Source organism: Coloeus monedula, assembly GCF_965178545.1.
Source record: "Coloeus monedula genome assembly, chromosome: 7".
In the NCBI taxonomy this organism is placed as follows: Eukaryota; Metazoa; Chordata; class Aves; order Passeriformes; family Corvidae; genus Coloeus; species Coloeus monedula.
The window spans coordinates 19530294-19557460 of record NC_138787.1 but is presented as its reverse complement, the minus strand read 5'-3'; the positions used below and the strand labels follow the sequence as shown (position 1 = coordinate 19557460).

The 27167-nt window shown below is 38.4% G+C and overlaps 1 protein-coding gene across 3 annotated transcripts in view; it reads left to right on the top strand.

The window, feature by feature from the left end:
- RAPGEF4 (Rap guanine nucleotide exchange factor 4) overlaps positions 1-27167 on the top strand; it is a gene marked incomplete at both ends in the record, with an annotated part of 154149 nt that overhangs the window by 95913 nt on the left and 31069 nt on the right. For 2 of the 3 annotated variants that reach the window (XM_082284686.1, XM_082284684.1), the window contains 12 exons: positions 490-543; positions 838-944; positions 2554-2675; positions 4137-4320; positions 9805-9889; positions 13350-13410; positions 14147-14223; positions 15318-15464; positions 16725-16840; positions 19923-20011; positions 22242-22330; positions 26723-26860. In XM_082284686.1, the coding sequence (XP_082140812.1) occupies positions 490-543; positions 838-944; positions 2554-2675; positions 4137-4320; positions 9805-9889; positions 13350-13410; positions 14147-14223; positions 15318-15464; positions 16725-16840; positions 19923-20011; positions 22242-22330; positions 26723-26860 (1269 nt within the window). The remainder of the gene's footprint in view (positions 1-489; positions 544-837; positions 945-2553; positions 2676-4136; positions 4321-9804; positions 9890-13349; positions 13411-14146; positions 14224-15317; positions 15465-16724; positions 16841-19922; positions 20012-22241; positions 22331-26722; positions 26861-27167) is intronic. The other variant, XM_082284685.1, reaches the window with a different exon arrangement.

Below are 27167 nucleotides of genomic sequence, written 5' to 3'. Positions count from 1 at the left end.
TGGTGATAATTTAGAAAACACAGATAGTGAAAGAAGATCTTTGTCTCCATTCCTGTTTCTTGTGCTATGCTGTAAGGGAGAAAAGACCTGAATAGAAAAAGGTGCTGAAGGAGGAGAGAATTTCCATGGTGGGGGGCTGAATGGCAAAGCAGACACGTGTGGGGGAATGCTGCTGTGCAGGAGGAAGAGCTAACTATGCCTGTGTAGGCTCAGATCTGGTGTGATGCTTGGCCATTGCCCATGTCATTAGTACTTTACAAAGTTTAGCACAGATTTGTTATTCATCTTCACCTGTCATGTCACTGTTTAATTTGCTGATCCTCAATAAGCAAGTTTGTCTTTAGGATATCTTCAGAGGCTTTTTCTATTCATATCTCCTGGCTAGATTATTCTTTGTTATTACACCGGTTTTGTTAATTTTTTTACTTTAGCCTTTATTTTATTTTTTTCTGGTCGACCTTTAAAAAATTATTTCATTTTATTTTTCAGACACCTCTTATTGATCCTCACATCCCACATCATCCTACTAAAACCATTACACAGGTAATAGAACATAGATGTGCTGTAGAGCCAGGCCATTAGACAAATGGAAATAACTATTTCCAACAGTGATATGAATCAGCTGGAGTGATGCTTTTTGTTAGATGTGATAAGTATGTGAAACTTAAAATCCCAAATATATACTACATTGCTCTGCAAAAGTAAGCCTCTGTGCAAGAGGATTTACAGTTCAGGGAAAAGAGCGTTTATGTTTTATTTTGCAGAAGGCAATGCAGAGATTTCAGAAAGTTTCAAATCTGTGTGTCTTGGTCTTTTTCTTTCTCCATGATCACCAAGGTTCCTTCAGAAAAGATCCTCAGAGCTGGAAAGATTTTGCGGAATACAATTTTGTCCCGAGCTCCTCACATGATAAGAGACCGTAAATACCATCTGAAGACTTACAGGTGTGTGAGCTGATTGTATAGAGGCCTCTGAATTTTATGCCTGCCGTTCTCTGATTCGTCATTTATGCCTCACCATACTTGCAGGTCTCAAAAGGTCTGAAATTATTCTGTGATGCTATTTGAGCTGGATGTTATGCAGTCTTTAATGGGCCTGGTAAATCCTTTCTGAAGTAATTTGACTGGAAATTGAGTCCGTGATTGTGAACAGAGCATTCACATACAAAAACTCATCCAAACTTAATAGCATAGTTAGCTGGAATATTCTGTGTAATATCAAGTTAAAATGTAGATTCTATTCTCTTTGTATATGAGTAAGAGATAATAGAAAAGTTCATTAATATATTGTGTTCCTGTAGTGATTGCTACAGCAGTCTTGCTCACTGTGGAATTCTGAAAGTTCACCTTGTGAGAAACATTCCTGATGCAGATTTGCTGCTCCATTTAAGTTTTTTTTAGTGTATTGCCAGGCTCTCTTATCTTCCTGCTGGTGGCAGCACAGTCTTGCTGAAGTGGGATAACAATAGCACTTGTAGAATAGAAATCTGCCTGCAAGGTGTCAGGATCTATCTACTATTGGCTTAAGAAGCAATCAATTTGTTGTAATGTCTAATGTTTAAATCAAATATCTAGTGCATTATTCAAAGTGTATTTAAGTAAAAATTATTTTTAAATCTCTGTCTTTTTCTAAATAGTAAAGCCATATGTTGCTGATCTTCATTTGAAATAAATGCATTGATTTTCCATATTTCAGCCCAAAATGTATTTAATATACAAAGGTATTTGGAGCTTGTGAGTTGATTCGAGAATATGTCACAATATAACATTGCTGATTGCTCTAGAAGAACAAAAGAGCATATATGATAAATGAAGAGCAGTGCTGGTCCCAGCAGCTGCACCATTTTCTCTTACACATAACTGGGAAACCTCTTACTGTTCGTCTGAGCTAGGGAGTGTTATGATAAAGAATTTTACTAAGTGACCATTTGGCTTTTTGCTTTTTTACCCCTCTTTGGGTGTTCTCCAGAACTTGAGGCCTGCTGTTGTCTGTCTCTGGGTCAGTCAGGAGGTGCAAGGTGGCCAAGACCGAGCATGAGGGAGCCTCAGGAACACTCGACCAAAACCAATGTCTCCAAATACAGTGTGACAGAAGTTTGGTTACAAATGCAGGAACACCCTCATAGCACTTACTCTTCCTGTAGAGGCTGCATTGGCATAACTTCTACAGTATTAAATTACTGTTTACATGCAGGATTCTGAAAAGCATGAAGCTTTCGGTATCCCATAGCATACAGAGGTTTCTTTTGAAAACTGGGTGGGAGGTCGTTGCACTGGTGCTATAGGTTTTGTACCAGATGTCACAGGCTCAATTTGATCCTCTGAACTCTGCATTTCCCAGAACACTTGTTTTGCTAAGGTGATCCTCTCAAAGCTGAACACCTTCACTGGTATTTCAAGCATGTACATGTAGACAGTGACATGGCGTTTTCTGTAGGGAAATTTGACTAAGTTTATACAGAGTTCAAGATACCGCTTTCCTTGGCAGTTACTGTGTGCAGTCTCTCTCTTGGCTAGCTTCCTTTTCATTCCTGTCTGTTTATCTGTCCTTCAGGCAATGCTGTGTGGGGACAGAACTAGTTGACTGGATGATGCAGCAAAGTCCTTGTGTCCATTTACGAACCCAGGCTGTTGGAATGTGGCAAGTACTGCTGGAAGAAGGTGTTCTTAACCATGGTAAGATAATCAGTATCTTGACTAAAATACAGGCAGTGTGTGACATCAATTCCTCTGTAGTTCTTTTCCATGAAAAAGAAAGGGATTATGAGCCCAAAAGAAGTGCCACAGAGCAGCCTGTTCATTCTTAAGTGCAAGTGCAACACACAGGCAGTATTATTTGCATCTCAGTATTATTTGAATCTTGCTACCAGTATGCTTTTTAAACTTACGAGCATATTGGATCATAAATGAACAATTTATAATGATAACCCTTAGGAGTACACTGGCTTGTGTTTATATTGTAAGAGGAGCTGGATAGCACTCAGGCCAAAACCAAGGGATGTATTACCTTACATAAAAGTAACCTTCATCAAAGATGTGCAGTATTTAGAAGTGAATGTGAGTATTTCTGTTTGCTCAGATCCCTCATTTTGGAATGATTTCCATTGGTTTTGGAGGGGTTCCCAAATTCAGCACACCAGACATTCCAGTGCAGAGATCTGGGATTTTATGTTAGCTTTCCGATTGCATTTCACATTGACTTTCAGTTTCCATTTGGCAGGATTTAGTTGGTAACAGGATATTACAGCCCTCAAAAGGGTAGGTTTCTAAAGCAATATTCATATTCAAAGCTTTGCACGTACATTTTTATTAAATTCAGAAGAGCATCTCTATTACAGTAAACTCCCATTTATCGTCTGTTGTGCTTCCCATATTCCAGGGAGAAATTTCCATACTGGAAAGACAGATCATTTCCACTGCTCCCTTACTCTAAGGGCTATAGCTTTAATTCCTGCCATGTATTCCCCTGAGCTCTAAGGGCAAGCTATTGCAAGCTGCATCAGAGTATCCAACTCAACACGTCACTCTGACTTTCTTGGAAGACCAAGTGTTTGTCCTTTGCAGTACCATAATGTTACTTTAGAGGTCTTCTCTTGGTAGTCCTTCCATTAAGTTACTCCACCAGGACACAGGTCAATGAACTTGCCCCTGGGATTGTACCTTGATGATACACATTTCTGCTACATTACAAGGAATTTAGTTGCTTTTTCTACCTTTTGTCAGCCTGTCTAAACATGTAGAGAAAAGTGTTCATGCTAGAGAATACCTCTTAGAGATTTGTAAGGTAACCATTTTCCCCAGTGTGATTTGTTTGATTAAATGAAATAGTTTGAAACAATAAGAAAATAGAACTAATAAGAAAAAAACCCACATGTTCACACACACGTATGTATACACACCCACAACACACTTATGTGGAAGCCTTGTGGAAAGTACTTGTAGTACACAATTTGAAAGTGTACCCTTCAAGCTACATAACTTGGACATATGTGAGAAATAGTTTCATGCTCTTACGGTTTCTCTGTAGCTTTCTTTCCCTTCCTAAATAATCTGTGACAAACATGATGCTACACAGGTTTCTTCAAGGTTTGCTTCATTGAGGAACACTTAGTATTTGATGTGTTGCGTTGTTTTCAGTGGACCAAGAACACCACTTTCAAGACAAGTACTTATTTTATCGATTTTTGGATGATGAACGTGAAGATGCCCCTTTGCCAACTGAGGAAGAGAAAAAGGAGTGTGATGAGGAGCTACAGGATACTATGCTGCTTCTCTCTCAGATTGGGCCAGATGCTCATATGAGGATGATTCTCAGGAAACCGTAAGCAGAATAATGAGTTAATATTATGGGTCTTCCTTATGACATGGAAACAAGAGAAACATACATTTATTATCAGGTGCCCTTTGGGCAGTTATTTCACTTCAGTGGCAGTTTGTCCAACCTCTGAAGTTTTTACATTCTCGTTATGTGATTTCCAGTCCTCATTAATGCTTTTAAGTTGAACTGTGTATTGAGAATACCCATCAAAGTTCATGAATGCCATCATACTCACCTGCAGGAAAATGCTGCATTATGAGTTTTTTTTTTCATTACTGAATCTTCCCTAAAGTAAGTTGCTACTAATAGCAGGATCCTGCTCTGTTACAACTTTGTGTTTAGAAGTGTCATTCAATTAGCTACGCTGCTTTTGGTTATTTTGACTAGAGTGGTAGGATGGCAGCACAGCAGGTACTTTCAGTTGTCAGTGGCAGCCATTAATTGGATTCAGCCTTGGTAGAACTTCACTGAATCAAGATAAGCTGGACTTGGCCTGTTGTAGTTTGTTAGCAAAGTGTGAAATGTGGCTGCGGGTTTATTTATCAATTCCTATTGTTATAGAATCAATACTTGGGGGAGAAGAAAAAAGCTTTCTGTACCTAGGCCACAGAGGATGTCTGCCTAACCTGATAGCTATCAGATGACATCCTCTCCTCGGCTGGCTAACCATCCTTTCAGCAATACACCCTGGTCACACTGAAAACTGCTAAAGGCCTTTTTTACAGCCAGCCTTAGAGTGACTTCAAAGCAACCAGTATAAACTCTGTTTGACCCTCCATTGAAGGCAAGCATTAAGCAGGTAGTGTTTAGTGGCCACTGCAGACATATTTTACTGCTAATTAAGTGCACTGAGAATAAGGAATTACTTAATTTCTCTCTCACTGAAGATTTACTTGTAAGGGTCCATCCAAGACGGGCAAGTACACAGGGCTAGATCCTGCTACTTTGAGGCCATTGGCAAAGTTTGTCTTTACTATGGGATAGGAGTGGACCCTGTCTACAGTGTGAGAACATTTTTCGTAGTAAAAGATTTTTGAATCACCTAACACAAGTTCTTGCTCCTGTTCTATTTCCATCTGTATCCTTTCCCTTCTCCATTCTTGTCCCTGTGTTATGTTTAGATCATAAGCTCATTTCGACAGCACTTCCCCAAAAGCTGACGAAGAGCATCGAATTTCAAAAAGTGCCATCAGACACTTGTGCTTATAAAAACAGGCAACACTGCCATGCAGCAATAGTTTTGAAGTATACATTCTCTTTCTTCTGCTTATTAGAGATCTAGTCAACACAACCAAAGGAGCATTTGCTCTCTGTCACAAAAAATACATGGACAAGGCAGACTGAGAGCATGGTGTTTCCATATACCCTTAGGGTGTCATGGAATTGAGGTCTTGTTTCCTTGCAGACGTGTCCTGTGCCTTTTCCATTGAGGAGCAAAACCCCTGAGCAGACACCAGTCGTTAGGAGACTGAGCAATGCTATGTGGGCTGTGACCCTCTGTGCTCTCTCCTTTGCCTCAGGCCAGCTGAGCAGGTCATTCCTTGGAGAATTTCCCCTTAGGTTATTGTGCGTTTTGTCTGTCTACTATATTTGCTTTCTGTCATGGCTTTCAGAACAGCAAGTTGTAAGTTTACTCTGGCAGGATAAATGTTGATTATCATCTGGACTGCTTACACAGAGCTGAAAGGCTGGAGAGATGCTGTGGGAAGTACTGCTCTTCTCTGTGTCGTCACTTGCAGAACATCACCTGAAAGAATACTAATAGGAGATTTTTCATGGAATATAGTGAGGAGAAAGAGGTTTTCTCAAGACTGATATTCATCTGGCATCTTTCCTTATTTCTGAAAGTGCTTATTTTTGTAGCCCTTTGCTCATTGAAGTAAGCTTGTACTGCCAGGGACCATATTAACTAGTTCTAGTATTCAGTTTACATACATAATGATTTTGTTAGTTGAAAATCCTCCCTGGGCTGAGCTGCAGCAAAGCTGTTAAAATCTCCATGAATCCTCAGAGCCCTGCTAGTTTTGACTAGACACTGTTACAGCTGCCAAAAGTTCAAAGGAATTGTCAAGGCTTCAGAGATGCTGACTCTAGCTGACCTGAGCAGGACCCACAATTTTCAAACCAACACAGCTGCATTTTATAACAGTAACCATTTCCAGAGAGGTTGCAGAACTCAGATAATTACCCTGAAAGAAATAAGACAATATTCTTTGATGAGAAGATTACTTTGAGAATTTGATTGTATAATGAAGCTGTTGCTTTGAAAGGTACTTTCTATTGTTCAAAATCTGAAAATCTCTAACAAAAAGTGTCACTTGTTTTGACAGCCAACTTAAAAAATTCTCTGTTTATTACATTAACTGCAGCATTTTAACTGTCAAACTGTGAAAGAATGTTCTATAGTTTAAAAAACAGAATAGAGCTCAGGGAAATTTTTGGCAGGCTCTTGTTGCTATTGTGTTTTTTTTTTCCTTTGGAAAAACATATACTGAATGTGAAAATAGCTTTTTGTGAAGTAGCAAACACAGCTCTCTGCTCCTATAATGGCTGGAGCACAGGTGCAGACCTTGCACAAGTCCCTGGAAAAATTACTGTAGAATTAACACAGCTCCTCCTTAAGTGTTTCCATCCTTCAGTATGAAAATATGTCCTGATAGTAAACCCTAATTGAATAGGATGCTGTAATACAAAGCTCAACACAATAATAACAGGAGTGTTTAAAGGAAGAGTTATATTCATCAGACAACAGTATTTAGCTCATATGGTGTTATGGATTACATTCTTTTTTAATGCCCTAGCTAAAGTAAGTTAGCAGTGTTACTGAAATAATAAATCTGTGTTACATATTCTTGGTGACTTCACTTAGCACATTTTTTTCTCAGTAGAGAGCATTTGACACTTAATCACAATGTTGTGAGGTCTCTGATCTTTTCCCTTTTTCTTATTATCGGAGAATTTTCTGGTTAGATGTATAATAAAAATAATCAATTATATTGCTTGGACATACATGGCTTATCAATGGCAAAGTACTATGTTATTGTCAACATCCAAGTCACAGAGAAGCTCAGTATGTCTGACCTTGGTAAATTCTCCAAACACTGAACAGTTTTTATTGATCACTTAATATCACCTGAGTTCTGTCCATTAATGTGTACCCTCGTTCCCTACCTATTCCATTTATTATCCGCTCTATAACCAGCTATTGCTGTTAGAATGTGTCCCCTGCAGAAACTAGGTCTTTACACAGCAGGATCCTACAAATCAACATCAGTGGGTCACCACACAGGTTTTAAAGACACAGTGATGCCTAATATCTCTCCACGTGACATCTGCAGGAGCAGAAGTAAAGACTAGGTACAGATATCCACTACAGATTGTCAGTCCTTCCAATGTGCTAACATAGGAAGCAAATGGACATGCTGAAAGAAGAGTGTATCCTTTTGTCTTACTACATCAGATAGAGATCTGATGTAATAAGACATCATCCTTTTATGTAGAAATTTGATAGTTTGTTACACTGTGTTTTCCAAGACATGTTGGTTTTGCCGGCATGTAATAAAGTTGCCACTTCCCTATTATTTGTTAAAATCCTTACCTTTTGTTTTCTAGCTAGTACTGGCTTAGTTTTATGCTGTACTTAATTAAGCTGCCCCGCATAAATCACCAGGAGTGTCAGCCTTGTAATTTCAAGCCAGATTTAGATACAGTAGAGTATTTTGAGTCACTAGAGGGCATAGCAGTACCAAACTAATTTCTGTTTTTCCCTTAACAGTTTATGCAATTCTGTAGGAGAAAAGAGTAATTTCATCCAGAATGGGTTTTTTTCTAAATTTGTCTTTATTTAATAATAAATGCATGTCCTTGGTAGGTGAAGAACAGAAGAAAAGTAAAGCTTGCTTAGCAGACATGTCAGTTGTCCTTTTGTTTTCTGTGACTTCTTCAGTCCTTCTTTCATCTAAAAGAAGTCTCCATCAAGCTACTTTTGTAAAAAGATGCAATATAACTCCAGAGTGACACAGCTGGGTACTCCCTGTGCCTCACACATGATGTAGACAGACTGTTGGATCAGGAGGTGACTAGGCAGAAAACCTGTAGAGCACAGTATTTCCTCATACAGCTTTCCTGATCCTCTAGTCTCTTGTAATACTGGTATTTTAAGAGGAAAACTGTCAGAAAGGTACATTGTAATTTTTCTTTTACGGCTGTCCAAAGATTCAACTGTGCTGTTAATTCCTTTGACACCACACATTGCAGACAGCAGGGTTTAGAACTGTGCTTGTTGTAAAGGTGGAGCATGTAAACCTCATTTGGAACTCCTGCTCCCAGACTGGACTTCCTGTATCCCATTGCCTCACATCTTAAATTTATCCTCTCCCTCTCCAAATTTATGTCTTTGTTGCTCTTTTCTTCTGTTCCTGGCCCACTGAATTAAGTACTTGTAGTCTGCTTTTCACAAATCTAAACCATATTGTTTGGAAGGACTTAGTCCTGTAAAAGTAGCTTCAAATAATGCTTTAAAGGAATTTTTTTTCCTATGTGTTTCCATATGTCACTCCAAAGTGCTGTCTGAAATTATATGACAGGAGAATTTGTCCTTTTAGAAAATAATGTTGTATTAGATACTGTAACTGAAGAGAATCTTGTGAGTGGGAAAAAGATTGGGGGTTACTCAAAAGCTCCTACAACTCCTCCTGTGTGCTGTTCATTAGATCCTCCAAAGCATCTCTGACACACTGCAGTCCCTACAGTATTTGTAGCAATCAGAAAATTCTTTAGCAATCAGAAAATTTTGTGTAGGTTACAGAAAAGCAATTATGTCAGCCACAGTCCCAGCCTCCTTGCTCCTTGTGCTGGAGAAGAGTTATTCCTTCATCAGTGCATGCTTTTTGGTAATGGGAATGCCTTGTAATTTTCAGAGAGAGAAGCTGAAACTACTGAGTGGTTCTTATTTACCTTTGTGGCTAAACAGCAGCACTCAGCATTAACTGTAGAGCAGTTGTTTGCTGTCCTCCAAGATGCACTGCTGCATCTCCAATTTGTTCAGGAGAAATTCACACACTCCTTTACAAACCACTACTACTGCCTGTTTGCTACAACTAATTAATGCTGCGTGTGAAAAATAGTACATGCCCCACACTCAGGAGTCCTTCTGAAAGGAACAAATCTTTATGTACCATTTCTGATTTATGGGACCATTCTATACATATACAGAACACTTGATTTAATAAGAAAAGCTGCCTAATCAGGATCTCTCTAAGGTGGTTGCCATGGCTGCTGCTCCGTGTCATTCAGGTAGCATTCACAGAGCTTCCATCCTTTGTGTGTTTCAGTCCTCCAGCCAGAAACATCATTCAGTGCCTGTTTAGTGAGGATGTACCCTTCACTACACAGTACCACAGCATTTTGTGTTGTTCTGTCCTTCTCTGAAGTATTTATTTTGGGCATTTATTGCATTTAGCTATCCCTTTTATCTTCTCTCTATAGCCCTGGCCAGAGAACTGTAGATGATTTAGAATTTATATATGAAGAACTTCTCCACATTAAGGCCTTATCTCATCTTTCTACTACAGTAAGTAATTTTTAAAATTTTAACTCATCACCAAAGGGAGGCTCAATTTTTACTTCTGGTGCTTTATTAAAGTTGGAGAGCCTGTAACCATTTTTGTTTATACTCTCTATGCAAAGAATTTATTCCATCTGTGAGAATCACCCCAGCACTGTGCAGGTGTAGGTTGTCTGTTAGATATCAGATATAATTCTCTTCAAGTATTTCTGCACAGCCCCTGTCTCCCTCACTTGGCACAGGTGCCTCTATGTGTAAGTGAAGGTCCTGGTACTACTGAATTTTGCAGAATTGATTTCTGTAAGGAGTCTTGGCTTGAACCAGTTAGGAGGAGGAATTACACTGTGCAGTGCTTGCTGGTTGGAGTTTGGTCATTGAGTGAAAGAAAGCTCAGCAGACACTTTCTCCCTGAAGTGGTCAAGGACAGTGCAGAGAACCCAGAATAAATTGAATGGACAAGAAAGTGCATCTGTTTAAAGTCTCACCATCATTGATACACTATAGACAACTGAAACAAGCTAAATAGGACTTTACTTGGTAGCAATTAGATGTGGATGCTTTCAGGAAAAGGAAACCAGTCAGAAAGTAGATCCATATTTGACAATACCTTCTTTGGAATCTCTTGTTACTTTCAGTCATTCTCAGTTAACTTGGACAGATGCAGCTAATTATGAAGCTGCATTGCAGAAAGATAGTACTCCATGCAAATATATAAAAACCTGAACAGTATTTTTCAAAAAAAAATAGGCATTCAGAGTTGGTATCTGAATTGCATGGGTGTTAAGGAAACTTCCCAATTTGACCATTTGTGAGACTCTGGCAGTCACAGCCCCAACACCAGAGATTGTCAGTGCTAGGACTGGAGCCCCTTCACAGTGGGCAGCTCCAGTGACCTGGCAGGTCCTGCTGGACTCCTGCACATCCCACACTCTCACAGCCAGACCAGGTTTCCTTACTGCTTCCACCCCGAGTTTCCCATAGCAGAGCCTTGTATATCTTGGTCCATAAAGCAATTTATTCACAGTGTAGTAACACAGAAACAGCTCGAGCTGGTGCTTCTGAGGAGGGAACCCCCGTGAAGGAACCGCTGGGCTTTTATCCCCTCACAGTCCCAGCACGCGCAAGTCTCACTCTTCCCGTGTCCTCTGCTCCTGCTGTGTCTCCTAGCGTCCATGCACCTGGCTGGTGCCACTTGTGCCATTTGCTATGGAAAGGGTTGGCAGTTCATGGCCTCTTGACTCTCTGGGCTCCCACACAGAGCTCAATCTGCAGACAAACTGCAGCTTGCAAACCAAGGTACCTGCAGAGCTACCTGCAGCAGATGTATTCTTCAACATGGGAACAGCCATCCAAAATCCTTAAAAATCCCTGGAATGTAGAGAAAAAAGTATTTAAAGACTACTGTAAGACCCAGAAATGACCCTTTAAAAGTTAAACAAAAGAACTACCCAAGATAGATATTGAGAGGAAGTGGAGAAAATTCTTGGTACTGCGGACATAACCCAGAACAAAAAAAAATTGAAACACAAAATATTTTCAGCTCAGAAGAAAAACAAACTTGAGGTCAGAATCCACAGCAAGTAGCATATGGAACAAGTATGGCAAATGATACAAACTGCAAAGAATACTTGGCATTTTGAAGTACAGATGATTCCATGTTTTTAGTAAGAGTCTGGAAATGCCAGCTTATTACGTGCATCATGAACTAAAGCAGAAGACAGAAAGCATAACTAGCTTGGAGGAAATCTTAGAGGAACAACAGACAGCATTGCTTCTATGAACCAGAAGATTAATGGTCAATCGACTTGAAAGGAAATGGAATGTTTAATTTATTTTAAGTAAGGCATAATTCCTAAAATAATAAGTTTTCTAGATATGCCACAAGCAGCAGAAAGTAAAATGGATAAAACTCAAGTTGCATGGTAGTGAACTAATCCCTGCTAGAGAGGCCTGTGAAGTTAATCTAGGAATGAAAAACAATTATATAATACAGTGTTAAAAACAAATCAAACTTTGGGCTTCATCAAGCCAGTTCATTCACTGCAAAGGCCAATGACTGAATCAACTGAGAAGACATCTGGGGACATAAATGGATAGGAATGCTCTCTGCTATGTGCAGAGTAGTGTTAATGGGGTTGTATTTCCTGTCCTTATGAAAGTGTCATTGCCTTTGAGCAGAAGTTATAAAGGAGTTTGGTGAGCTAAGTGTTATAGAAGTCACAGGCCTGTGAGTGTGTTCATGGGTCAGTGTACTTAAAAAAACCTGTGCAAACACCTCTATTTATCTTTCTTCTTCTCCAGGCTGCAAACAGAGAGTGCTTTCCCCAGGCTGTCTAGAAAGAGCTCTAGGAGAGGTGGCTGATAGGGTTATGTTTGTACTTGATGGCTGAACACCCAGGTTGGGTGGGTGCCTTTAAGTACATCAGTACCCAAATTTTTCCACCCATTTTAGGAGATGGGTGGAAGCCATCGGATTCTCATCTGGATTATGTCCAGAATTTAAGAGTTCCTTCCCAAGTCTTTCTTCATGGCCTAAATTTTTTTTTTAATTTAAACAACCGAGACAGTGGTATGAAAATAGTACTAGTAAATACATGTTGGAGGCAGCTTTTGATCTGTATTTGGCATGGTTAAGTTACATGGTAGTACCTCTGAAAAATGGCTTGTCACCAGCTGACATTCTCCAAATACATGAATCCCGCTGCTTGGAAATTGGCCTCCAAGTCCTTGGAGACTTGTGGTTGTATGAAGAGAGATGTAAAGCACACAGAAGAACTCAGGATCATATGAGATTCCCAGTGCTACTGCTATTTTGTGGCAGTAACACAGTGTTTACAGTGACAAAAAGTGGTTGTGAGCAGTGTCTCACTAGAGACTACTGCCCACCCAGTCAGAGCTAATCACACCAGGGCAAAACAAACCCAGCAAGGAGCAGGCTGACACCAAGGGCAGCGTCACGTTCTCCAGTTTCTGGAGAGGTAGTGAGCTGGATGCTTTGCCTGGGAAGCTGTCAGGCAGAGAGGGGACTCCACAGGTCCAGATGGCTGTGCCTCACAGCTTGACACAGCAGAAGCAGACAGACTTACGCCAGTAAGGGGAAGGTACTGATTTCTCAGGAAAGAACAGGAATACTTCCATGGAGTAAGTGACAATCACTAGCTATCTTCTGTAACAGATTAACTATTACCATTTGAAACTTTCTGTCTTGTTTATGATCATTTCACATGTGTGAGTACAAAGAAAGATGTGGAGGCCCTTATATTAAAGATGCCCTTGTCTGAGCCATTTGGAGCCAGGAAATGTAGCTCTGTAAAGCAAATCAATAGGAATTAGGAGATAAGTGAAGCAGGCCAATGACTGATCAATGATGCAGAGGGAAGGAAAGTACAACTGGGCTATAATATGTGACCTCATCACCGGGAGGAATGAGATACATATAACAACTCTAATTTCTCTCTATTTTAAGGTAAAACGAGAATTAGCAGGTGTCCTCATTTTTGAGTCACATCCCAAAGCAGGAACAGTCTGTAAGTAAATGGAGTCCTGTCAGATCTTCTTTCTCACCTGTGTCATGAACATTTGAATTCCTAATGTTTAAATGACAAGAGCAAAACTTGGATGCATTCTTCAAACTTGTTTGTCACTTAGTGTTTAAAACCTAGGGTAATAAGTGTTGTCTTAGTCTGTTGCCAAATGCAGGGACAGAACTAAAATTAATTCTGTTGAATGTATGTGTCACCTACAATTTGGGTGTGTTTTTATCTAGAATTTTTGGTTCGACCAATCTCTATTTAAAATGTATTTTAGTATAATTCTGTATTAAAAAAAAATCTTCCTGCACAAAATAAAGGATTTAAAATGGTACATTACTCAGACGTGTTAATACTGAGAAGTTCTAGCAAATGAGTATTAAATTCACAGTCACTAGAGAACTAGGTTAGAACATGGTGCTACTGGTGGGATCTAATCAGTGTGCTAATTAGTAATTGATAACCTGACTTCTGTTGATAAAGTAGTTGTTGGAACTGTCATAGAAAAGAAAAGCAACTTTCTCATCAGTGTAATAAAATAACTCCTATATGGGTATGAATTGTTTTTCTAAATTCGGGAGGCAATTGCTTTTAAAATCTTAGTATGCCCTTTTATAAGGTAGACATTTATATGACTGTAGAGTTACCTTAAATTTTCTTGGGTGCAGAATCTGGCCGATTTATATTTTGAATAACTATATTCTAACTGCAAAATCTTTTCTCTCTCTTGTAGTATTTAATCAGGGAGAAGAAGGTACTTCTTGGTACATTATCCTAAAGGGATCAGTAAACGTAGTCATTTATGGAAAGGTATTTTTTTCAGAAGCTATTTTATGTGATTGCTATTATTGAAATTGTAAGAGTAAACTTTGAAGGAATAGAGTTTAATTTAGAGCAAAATTGCTTTGTCTGACAAAACAAATAGAATGTAATTTTATTAAGAAATGATCCAGTGGTTTCACTGATTATACTTGCAGTTGATTGCTCTATAATTTTGGGATATATTACATAGTTTCTGAATATAATCCATCAGAGTTCCATCAGTATCTTTAGGACAAAGTTACTTGCTGGAATTTGGTGACTTGCCAGGCTTTTGTCTCATGGGGGTTTTGCCCCGGCCCTTTACTACTGTGTTGTCATGAATTTGGATGACTAACTGTTCTCATGCATATCTGAAAAAAGTACTGTTTTGTGACTCATGGTTCTCAGGTTGGATGAACCTCTTCCAAATTTATGCCAGCTCTTCATCTTAGTTAAGCCATAGACCAGAAAGCATCTTTATTAAATTTCCTGTTTATGAGTGAGATTTTTCAAGGCAAAAAAAAGTAGATTTTAATACACAGGAATCCCTTGAGCCTTTAAAAACCTTCTCTATTGATTCCTCATTCAGTGACTGAGAATTCTCCATTTGAACACAAAGCATTTCACCAAAATCTAGCACAGGGCCCCTAATGCTAAGTCTAAGTAACACATATTTAGCCATGTTTGTTACACCACTGGGTGGGCCAGATCCTCTTTTACTGTAAATTGGAGGAAACAGAGCACTGCTGATGCACAACAGCTGGAGTTGTGTTCTATGTCATTTCTGCAAACTCGATTTTGTTTTTTAGGGCTTCTATAAATAAAAATAGTTGACAATTCTGTCTTCAGCAGGATGAGAAGAGTCCTTCAAGCTGAATGTAATTTCAGAGAACAAGCTGATTCTTTTCTGTTCTTGCCTCTCTTTAGTAATAGTAATAACCAGCTATCAAGTATTGTTTCCTAGTCATTATTTTGGCTGTTGATTTCCTGCCAAATAGATTTGTTTTGGTATTTGATTGTGAAGTCCAGTGTTTGTACAAGGACTTTCAATAGATTCCAGAGTAATGATGGGTTTCTGCATGTAAATGTTTTGCTCTGTGCAGGGTGTGGTATGTACTCTACACGAAGGAGATGATTTTGGCAAGTTAGCACTTGTGAATGATGCTCCCAGAGCAGCATCCATTGTTCTGCGGGAAGACAACTGCCACTTCCTGAGAGTAGATAAGGAGGACTTCAACAGGATCCTAAGGGTAAGAGTGGGCAGGTCTGCCCTCACCGTGTGGTATCAGAACTTGCAAGTTCTTCTAAAGTCTGTCTTATTTCTGTGAATATATTGATATTAATAACCTCATTTGTAAGTGTTCCTAATTGTGGAACAGAAATGTGACAGTTTAGAAGGTCAAGTAAAGAACATGTTCATCACCTTTTCTCTCTCTGTTCCTAGCTCAGACATGAAAATGTGATCAAATGGTATATTTTGTCTCTCACATTCTATGATCTAGCATTTGCCCTGCTCAGTTTTTCCTTGTGCTGCCCAGGATTCTGGGTGATATTCTGTCCAAATATAGAAAAAACCAAGATCACCCCTTCTCCCACATAGGTCAGTGTCAGGTACCTTAAACTGAAGAGTTTCAAGGAAGAATCAGGCCACAAATGGAGTTAAGTTACAGATGTCTTTATCAGAGAACTCTAGAAGGATATTCCCAGACTAATTTTACAGTTACTGACTTTGGGGTAAATGTGATTTACCAACTGTAATTCTGTAAATTCTGGCTGTTTTGTGGTTGTTCATAGTAGAGGAAGTCAAAACTAGTATCATCCTGTATTTGAACCTATATATACCCAGTATTGCAGCAATAAAACCAGTTCAGAAAGGGTACTCCGCTAGAAAAATTACTTGTGGTTACTGTACAAAAGGGAATGAGGATCCCTTTGGGAGTAAGGTTGGGTTGGCTGTGGAGACTTACAACTGATTAAGCTTTGGTCAATACTTCAAAGATCCAAGTCCATGGTCTTACTAATTTTTACCTGTGTTTTTTGAATGCACATTATACTTAATTTTTTTTTTCTTTTTCTACTATGAGGTGGTAGTAGAAAATGAAGTTTACTGAGCTAAGACTTCCTATTCTTAAATTTTATTTTATTTTAGAGAAAAGTCAGATTGTAGAAAATAGTGTTTGTATATAAGTGGGGATAGAGATTACATTACATATGGGAAGTTGTGGAGAGACTGATTTTCAGCAAACTTTTTTTTTAATTTGACATCTCCATAAAATGGAGATTTTTAACATAGTTCTTGCTCCAGTCTCTCCCACAATTCTCTGCTTCTTGCCTCAGTTCCAGTGCTTCCTTCTTGAATCTGCCTGTGAGGAAAACAGAATAAAGACAGATAAATACAGGGGGAAAGAACCAACCCCAGTCTTTTGTGTTTGAAAGTCATGCAGTTTGTTAGAGAAACTAATCAGCCAAATCAGGTGCAGTCATATTATTAAAAGTAACTTGTCTTGCAGGATGTGGAAGCAAATACAGTAAGACTGAAAGAACATGACCAGGATGTCTTGGTGTTGGAGAAGATCCCAGCAGGAAACAGAATTTCTAATCAAGGAAATTCACAGCCACAGCACAAGTATGTTTTCATTCAGTAGTGCAAGTGTCAGACAATTATTAACCTTTCTAAATGGTACTATTATCCAAACAATAGCATATTCCCTTTTGGTGGAAGACTGCAGTGCATATAAAGTTTTCTTTTTTTAGACATCAGCACATGCCCCATACTCAATAATATATCCCTTTCTAGCAGCACAGCAGCTTTATGTCTTTACACAATAATTCCCTAAAGATCTCAGTGTAAATACTTACCTCAAGTGATAGCTTCCAGCTAGACTAAGCATGGAGATCGATGAAAACCTATTAATCTGAGTTACTGTGTGAAAGACATGAGGAAAATACATTCTTATTGTTAAGTACAGATATTTTTATTTTGTATTTTGAGGTCTAGATGCTAATAAGAGTTTGCTATGCACAATTTGTATACAAAACAAAGATCTCATGCAATGAAAGTTTCAGAGTTTATCTTACAGAATAGTTTTACACTGTAATAACAATATTAACTATATTTTCCTTTCTTACTGAAAGGGAAAAAGTACAGTTCTGTTTGGATACTACTGTGATAAGAGTAGAGTCAGGCACTTATCATTCCAAATGTTGGTAAAACCCCTAAAGACTTTGTAAATGTGTTATTTGCAAATGGATGCACAATTTTCTTCAGAAGCATTCATACAATTACAACAAGTTTTGAATCCTTTACGCTGAACCTCACTTTCTCTCAAAAAAGAGCCAATTTATTGTGCAATATTTTGGGTACAGTTTTTATCTCATCTGGGATTTCATATACTTACTTCATCTGCATAATTGAATGCAAAGATTTATAAAGATCTGTGAAGAGTGAATAAACCATTCCTTGCATTTTATATACACATTTCCCATTTTTCAGAAACTGCTATTTCTTCTTTCACTTGATCTGTTAAAAAATCTAGATAAACAATCTGTGCTACCAGGAAAATGTGTACTCTTACACAAGTTTTTCATTGTCTAGATGAGGGGAACTTGACTGTAGCCAGTGGATTTGCATCAGCAACTGCAGTGCGCAGCAACTTGGTCATAGATTTAAATCCATTTTCTTGGTCTGAGACATTTTTCATGCTTCCAAAAGTGAAAGTTTCATTTGAACATTTTGAAGCACTGCCTTCCTTGCAAACTCTTTGTACCAGCATTACTTGTATTATTTAACTTTTTTTTCAGAATTTGGTAAAAATAGCCAGAGATATATATGGTAAATGGTTAAGTTAGGCTGTATTTTAGGTCTCGCATTCCAGGAATTTTTTCAGGTAAAGCTCAGAATTTTATTTCTGTAAATATTTTACTCATTTGGTCAGGTTTTGGGTCCTAGAAATGTGCCAACAAGGAAGCTTTTGCTGATAACAATGACAAATAGACATAAGTTACCCAAAATAGGAAGTTACCTTGAAGGTTCACTGCTTTTCACTAGTTGGATTACTTTGTTAATACTGTGTTGGCAGTGTCTTTATGTTTAAAGCTTCAAAGTGAGTTCACTGGGTTTGAGGATGATGTTTCTTTTCTTAGTAAATACAGTGGCTACATTTATGTTTGAGAGTCCAAAACAAAATTACCCATATTTCCTGATTTCTGGAATGTGTTACTGGAATGTGTTAGTTGAATGCTCAGTACTTTTGAAAATGACTGCCTGAAAGAGAAGCTTAACAGGCACCTCTTCTCAGGAAGAAACTAATTTTCTCCTCTTGGCCTTAGGGAAATCTTCACTTTGGGAGCAGATCACCTCTGTCACAGTTCGGATTCCACTGCCTCCTCTGCGGAGGAGACAGAGCTCCTACATAGCTCCCCAAGCTGTGCTTTCAAACAGTGACAGTTTCGCTTCGGAGGACTGGCTCTGAAGTTATCACTCCCAAGATCTAACTCTTTATGGGTGATCACACTCATGCAGGATGAATTCAGCAGCCCTGCAAGTCACTTCACTGTTCATTTTCACTTTCATATTCAGAGTACAGCAACCTGTGATTTCTCTGCTTCACTCACTTAGATACTTGGTTAGTATCTCTGTGAGAATGTGCACTGGCTTAACAAGTGTTTGTGTTCTTGGGACATCAATACAGTTCTTCCAAAGGGGTTGGCAGGTAAAAGAACTGTGACGGTCAGTGCTCAAAGTGAGGAGGAGCTCCCAGGAGCTCAGCTCCACCACTTATTTCTCAGCAGGAGCAGAGTATCTTCACTTCTCAGGGTTTTTTCTTTCTTTTTTTTTCTTTTTTTTTTTTAAAGTTTTGTACTTTATCAGTTGAATTCCCCCCCTCCCCCCAAAAAAAAAAGAAGGAAAAAAAGATGCAAAGATTGAAAGAATGGAGGGAAATAGAAAAAATCTGATCTGCAAGAAAAGAGAAAAAAAAAAGATGACAGGACAAGTTTTCCAGTATCATATGATATTCTGCTGGTACTTAAAATCTTACCAGTGTTTTTGCATGAAGCAGAAAAACCTGGCTGTTGCACTGGTTCTCTCACTTCACTAAATTAACTCCAGGAAATGGTACAGTGCTCAGGTTATCAACTTGAAACTTACTTCAGTTATGTGAGGCATTGCACAAATTTGAAGATACAGTGTGCTATTTCATTGTCTGCCCCCACCTTCTCAGACCAACCTCTGTCAGTGATGCTGAAGGAAATTGTTTCCTTGCTCTGACACTGACACACCTGTTCTCATTTCGGGCTCATAGTAAGCCTGTTAAAACCATTTAATGACTGCAAGTTGCTATTGTTACTGAGATATTTATTCTCAGTGGAGGAGCATTTCTGCTTGTACTTCTCCAGGTTTGGACCAGTGCAGCTCTGCTGATTGTGGTGTGACTGTGGTGGTGTTATACTGAAGTACTTGTGTGAGGAGGGGGCTGTCTCTCATCCCTGGGCGGGGTGGAGAATGTGACTGCTCCTAGGTTTACAGGGGGAAGCCAGCAAAGACTGTGAGTGGTTTTGTCCTAAGCACACAGAGATTCTGGTCAGAGTACGTGTTTGTACTCTGGCACACAGCAGCACAGCAGTCCTGATCTTCTTGCTGGTACACAATTTTTTCTTGATTAGCTCTTTTGGCTATGAGATGCTAACTGCTCCTTTCCCTCCCTCAGGTATATTGTGATGTCAGGAACCCCAGAGAAAATTTTAGAGCACTTTCTAGAAACTATGCGCCTTGAAGCAACTTTAAGTGAAGCAACAGGTATCTACATGGCAGAAGCTGTTTTATTATTACCCCATAAGATGGACTTGCTGGGGTAACACTGCATTTGATGCTTTGAAAAGCACCTAGTGGTAGTTTTTCCCAGAACAAGAACTATCTACTGCTCTGAAACAACCCCGAGAGAACCAAGGAAATCCAGAACTGAAAATAGCAATCCGTTCCTCCAAGCCTGCTCTATTGTATTTGTGCTTCCACATCATAGTAGAACAGCAAAATCCTCCAAGGTGCCAGACCACCAGTTATGACTTTAATTAGGCACAACTATAAGGCCTGAACAGAGCCCCCTATTAGTAATGGTACTCCTTGTTCTGGAGGTCACTTTAATACTGTGAAATAGCTTGATAGCTCCAGTCATTACATTGTGCTAGTGTAAGTATTCTCAAATCTTCATATCACATTTCAAGTATCACGATTTATGTTTCCTATTTGTGATACTTTCCCATTTGCAGGGAAAGAAGAATTGTTACTCAAAGGAGAAGAACTCAGCACACCATGGGCCGAGTCCCGAGAATGCAGGTTGCTGCATCTGCACGTAATAGGCTGCTTGTCATTAGTGTAAAGAGAACAGAGAATTTACATCTAGGGATATAGAAATTTGCTGACTTACTTTTAGTAGTATTTTAATTTTTGGAAAGAGTCAGACACAAAAAATCCTCGTATTCTGATAAAGTAATGCATAGACATACATTAAACTACATAACATTGCTTTTACAAGTTCTTTTTGCATTGCAGATGTCTGATAAGTATATATTCAAAGGTGTTCTTAAATCCAGTTAATCTGTTACTGACCTCATAGTAAGAGGAGAAACCCATATAGTGGTCCATAAATGGTAGAATAATTGAAAAATTACAGAAATCCTTTTAAAGTGTATGTTTTCACTACTTTAAAGACGAAAAAAAAGGATTCTTTTCATAGATACCTGTTTACTGGGGTTGCAAGCAGAGTATTGTTATTCAGTCTTGCAGCTATATAATCACAAGTTTGCCATTCACAGTATGCATGTATTAGATATTTTTCAAAACCAAATTATTTTTAAAAATGTTTTAAAACTTTTTGTCGAAACATCTAGTGACAAGATTGTACTTATATCCCAATACAATACAATGTGTCACAATTCATAAGGTTATTTTTAGGATATAGGATTACAGAATGCTGGAAAACTGAATTTTTCATTTATGTATTCCTTTAATTTAAGAGTATTTAAAAACCAGTTTGCTCTGGGTATTACATTAAAAAAACATGCCACCCTTCCAGAGGTGAGTTTTGTCAAGAGAGATACTTGCATATAGGAATTATACAAGTGGAAGCAGTGGTGTAATATTATATTGAACAGTTATCTTCATATTTCTTCTGCCATCCCTTACAATGTTTTTAAATGTTTCTGGTATCTCAAAAGTTGCACTGTAGAAATTATACCCTGGGGTATTGTGTTCACTGTTTCTCAGTGATTCCATATAAGCCTGCCAAACTCATTCTGGCCTCTGCAGCCAGGCTTCATAAATCCTTCTTGTCAGAAATAGAAAGATAAGGCAAACTGGTATTTACACCAGCACTACCACAGGTCATTTTAACAGAAGAAATAACTTGCTGGGTTTTGCCAGAGAAAATGTCAGTCATATTGTTCATATACGTTTTAATGTAAATGTAGCAGCTGTGATACTTTCAGATCAAAATAAACCCAGAAATTTGACTGTCCATTTACCTCTTTTAGGCATTCTACTCACAGCTAGGAAATCAGCAAAGAATGAAATTATTTGCCTTCTCCTGCATAGGATATACTAAATGTGCTGCCTGGTATTGTAACTCCTAAAGCCAAATGTTACAGCTCTTTTTAGGTACCCAGGTGTGAAAGGCCTAATTCTTCCTCTGTATGGAACTCCACACTTGTAGAGAATTATATCCAAATATTTCACTTTAGCACAGATGTTGGGCTTTTTGCTCTGCCAGATTTCTCTTTGACACTGGCAAATGCCTGTTAACATAAGTTCAATAAAATTCATTCAGACAAGACTAAAAGCTTAGTATTTTAGCTCATATTTGTTCATTACCCTTTTTTGTACCTAATCCCTACAAAGAAAGTGCAAAAAGACCGCTTTATTATCTGCAGAGGGCTAATAAGATATTTCAGGTGAAAGAAAACTCATCCTTGAGATCCCCAAGCTGTTTGCAGTGGCTTAATTGACTGTTTTCTTTCTTCTCTTTTCACAGATTCTGTTTTAAATGATTTTATTATGATGCACTGTGTTTTTATGCCAAATAGTCAGCTCTGCCCAGCCTTGATGGCACAATATCCTTTTGTAAGAGAAAAGTTAAATCTGTGTAGCCTCTGTACCTGTCAGTGATGAAACTGAAGCTTCCGTCTCTCAAGGAGTACCTCCCACTCCATGGAGGCTGTGCCTTGTGGGTAGATTCTCAGTGTCTGACTAGCAGCTGTCCATAGCTCAGAACTCTTAAGATGGTTGGTGTATAACCCATGATGAGATACAGTACAGACTATGGAATCTGTATCTTTCCTGTGCTGGTTACTGTTCCAAGGGAAATAAATGTACTGTCCCTCCACCAGATATGTGAAATTACATAAAAGTTGGGGTTACCCTTCCTGGATCCTTCCTTTCTTTCTTGAGTTTTGCTGAACTACAGCATCTACATTTTAACCAGGATAGTTATATCTTGGTAATTTCAGTGGTCCACTTTTGAGGCTGCAAACTGCCTCAAGCAAAAGGCTGCCTGAACTTGTAGACTAGTGGGTAAGTAGTTCCTAGGTGCTGTCCTAACAGTTATGAAAAAATAGTAATAATCTATAATAATAGCCTATAGCAAATGCTAAAAACTGAAAAAAACTTCAATTGGATGTGAATACTAGGAGATGAAATCTTAATAGTGGAGAGCATTGAGAGTTGGGGGTGATTCTCGTACTCTGCATGTTGTACAGGAGTCTGTGAAATGTCAGTCTGTCAATTACTGGCAGGTTATTTAGTGTGGGGAGCTGTTGGACACTGAGAGTTTTCCTTGTGCACAGTGACTTGAAGCTATCAAGTGACTGGGAACATTAAATAAACATATAATGTTTTCTGTTTTATAGAATTCTGACAGGGGTGTAATAACTTCAGTTCCCTATTTATTTGTTTAGAATCACAATGGTGTGAAAGTGCTTTCCTTCAAGCTCAGTGGGGCGAGTGACATCTGGGAAAGCTCACCTCCTGAAACCACAAAACAGAGCATTGTGTCCTTGTCTGGCAAGCTTGAGAATCCATTTGTGTTACTCCTAGTGAGGAGAGTAATTGTTTTGAAAACCTTTGGACCCATGAAACTGGTCTGTAGAAGATTGTTCGCACACCTGAAACAAACACATTTTCCAAAATCACATTGTTTTGGATATCAAAAGTATTATGAAATGCTATTGCTGACAGCATTGAGAGGGGAAGAAAAGGCAGCACTTCTAATGTTTGGGGGGTTTTGTCCTGATTTATTTAGCTCGTATTATTCAGTCAGCCCATTTGGGATTCAGGCTTCTCTATCCTCAATTATAATTGAGTAGCTCTGATATCCAGTAACTGGAAAAATCAGACCTGTAAGCAGAATATACCTTATTGTTTATAGGGGAAAAGCTTTTCTGATAATCAAAGTGAAGGATAATCTCACTTAAGGATAAGTATTCACTTGTGATGAAATCTGTTCTGGAGAGGATGCTAAGACCATGGTCTTAAGTGGGTCATGGCAAGCATCATGCTAATTCTTTTCAGAGAGGAGATGGAAGTAACTGGTATCCTACTGCTTTAGTGTTAGCTTTTCCTGGAGCTGAATTATTATTTATTTGGTCCATTCTGAATATGGAAAAGCTAACTGTGCTTTGTTGATTGTACCATTGAAATTTATTGTTAGAGTTGAAAGGTTCCTAACAAAGCTCATCTTTTTGGAGCAAAATCACTACAAAAGTGTTCACCAGTGCTGTGAGACTAAGGAGAGATTACTTATGCTCAATGAGGAAATTAAAACAGAAAAAGAGAAAGAAGAAAGGTGATTCAGTCAGAGACTTTTTGCTTCAGCTCCCAATTTTGAATCAAAACAAGTCTATTTTCCTACACCCACTTAGGATACTATTTTAGCTGGCAGCATGAAAGTATGAGTAGAGCTAGACCACTGAAGTGCTTTCAAGCATAGTACAGGGTATAAATTATTTAGGTTTTCACTTCTTCTATAGCAGTCATTTGTAAGTTATTGCAATCCTGAAAGGAATGGACAGGTGCACCATTTTGTCTAAGTAACATGGCTTGCTGTGGATTCCAAGCTTATGCTGTGCTGTCCTTTGGCACACCAAGTCTTCTGCAGTCATTAAAGTATATGGATTCTGCAATATTAAAAAAACCACAGACTTCTGTTTTATAGGGAAGCAAAGAATATGCTCCCTGAATCAGGATATAAGTGTTGGTCCAAGGCCCCTGTTTTCACTCTCCTTCATGGAGTGGAAATGGACAAATTCTCAGAGCTACGGCTTGTCAGAGGGAGGCAGGAGAAGGCCCAAAAGAAAACCTAGAATCGAGCAGCAACTCCAAAAATGCACTTGGGTTAGTGCAAGTGTGTGAACATGTGTGCAGGGGTGCATCTTTAAAGAATGACTGTCTAAATACTTACGAAGTATAAACTCCTCCTTTTGCTCTCTGTAGATGATAGTTCTTCAGCATGTTTCTCTATGAGTGTCTTGCTAACCTCCTTTACCATTGTGCCAGCAAAAAAGTTTGCATTCTATTGTAGCAGTGACCTTGCACAGCTCCTGCTATAGCTGAGTGTTCCTATGCAGGGAAGAACAGACTTCAGAATTGCTTCCATTTCTTAGCATATGCTAGAGAAAATTAGAAATATATGTATATATTGAGCTCTAACCATATTGCTGTTGATAAATATTTTGCTATTATGTGACTCTTCATAGTTTATTTCTGATTGCAGTCTGTAGTGAAGCTGCATCTTGAAGATCACATAAAAATGTGAGAACCCTTCATTGACTTTCTCTGTGATAATGTTAATAAAAGAGAAATCAATATAAATGAGCAGTAGAAATATGGAAAAATTACCAGTGCCTGTGGTGGGTCAGTTAAAAAGGAAGGGAAAATACATTAAATAATTACAGTGTTTGAAAGGTAAATATGGCATGAGAAAAATGACTCAGTAGTATATTAGAGCACATAACTTACAATGAATTATTTACTTCTTATGACCTTCTGACTTACTTTCTTCCTTAATTGTACTCTGATGTTCAGTTCTCTACTCATTTTAAACCTTTCCAAATGAAATTAAAATGCAGATTTCTGAAAGTTTGTCAGTCAAATGAGCACCCCAGTAACACTGGTAGAATGTCAAATCTCTGCAGGGGCTTTGGGCAGCAGGATCACTTCAAAGTGTGATTTAATAGGTACTTTTCCCCATTGCATTTTATTAATAGTATTGTTAGAGAAATTCTTCTAAATAAGAAGCTTAAAATAAATATCTTATATAATTTATATTCCTTGTTAATATTTTTATTTTCTAATTAGTATTTTAAAATATTTCGTTAGAGCAACTGATAGTGCATCTTGAAAGGATGCAAGGATGCTGGACTTGGCCATGAGTGAGCGTGTCAGTACTTTAATGTTACATGTTACTATGTAATTGGGAATAGTATTACTCATGACAATCCAGAATCAGAGTTCTGGTAATTGGGAAGCAAAGTTGAAGATGTAACTGCACTCATTATGTGCTTACATCCCATTCATCTATCAGTTTATTGGAAAGAGTTTAAATATATATTGCCAACCTTTTTTCAGTGAGAAGTAGACACACAAATTGTCATATCCTGTTTTTTCTGGGGATACTTCATTTTCACACAGGTTAAAGGCTCAGATTATCTCAATTTATTGCCTATTGTGCCTTTACATCTTTTCTTGTCTTTTTCTTTCACTAAGTGTTACTTTTGGCCTTTTAGCTATTTGTCTATGTTTGTAATGTTGACATTTTGTCTTTTAAAAGGTCAATGAAATGTTTCCCATTTTTTCTTATTGTTTGTCACAAAATAACTTTCACAAAGGATTGTGTCCTAAATACACTTTATTTGACATAGTGGAAATGTCTGATTTCCTCATGACAATGAAGCTGCTACAAAACTTATTTTATCCTATGTTTTTATAGTCAGTTTAGGCTGTAAATGTCAAAGTCCCCCTCCCGTAATGGAACTGAGGCTCATCTTGAGTTACAATAACTTGTAAAATTGAAAGGAATAGCACTGGTGGTTCACTCTGGTAGTCTTCCTCACAAATGGAAAATCTGAATTGTTAAACACAAAGTGACATTTTTCTTTTTCTTCAACTGTTTCCAAAGAGGAACAAGGAGAAATACCCTTCTTCAGTCTCTGTGGTTAATCCTCTTTGTTGTTCCAAGTGTCATTTCTGTTCTGTTCCCCTACAGCAAGCATCTCTGTGGTGGAACTGTGGTCATTCCTGTGCTCTTCAGAAAATTCATTGTCTTTTTAGTATGAACATGAAGAGTTTGCAAATCATTACACTAGTGGATGACAGAATTTGGAAATATGTATTAGAGAGTTATGTTTGAGCACCCTGAAAGTGGTTTGTTGGAAGTCAGTTGATTGTGAATTCATACTGGGTTTGATATTTTCAATCACTGAATGTTTTCCTTGACACTGTGGCACCTATCATGCCCAGCCTTCTCAGGGTACAGAGCAGGAGAAAATGGATTATGCCCTCAACAACAAAAGGCGAGTCATTCGACTGGTTCTGCAGTGGGCTGCTTTATATGGAGATTTACTGCAAGAAGATGAAGCAGCAATGGCCTTTTTGGAGGTATAAAGAAATCACTGTATCACTGTCCTGAAAAGTAGCTAGGCAAGATAAGCTGAAAGCCTGTTCCCAATCTTTAGAACTCTGTCACAAACTGAAGTGAGATAGGTCATTTCAAAGTACAAAGTCATAACTCTTATTTTCTCAGGTTTGGCTGCAGACAGTAAAGGCATCACAACAGTGCTTGAACCGTTGCCAGCCTCTGGACCTCTGAAAATAGTATTGCAGATCCCTTTTGAAGCACTTCATGGGTAGATTGCGTTATAGCAGTAGCGGAATTTGCTTTTTCTAGTATTTTCTTGTAGTTCAG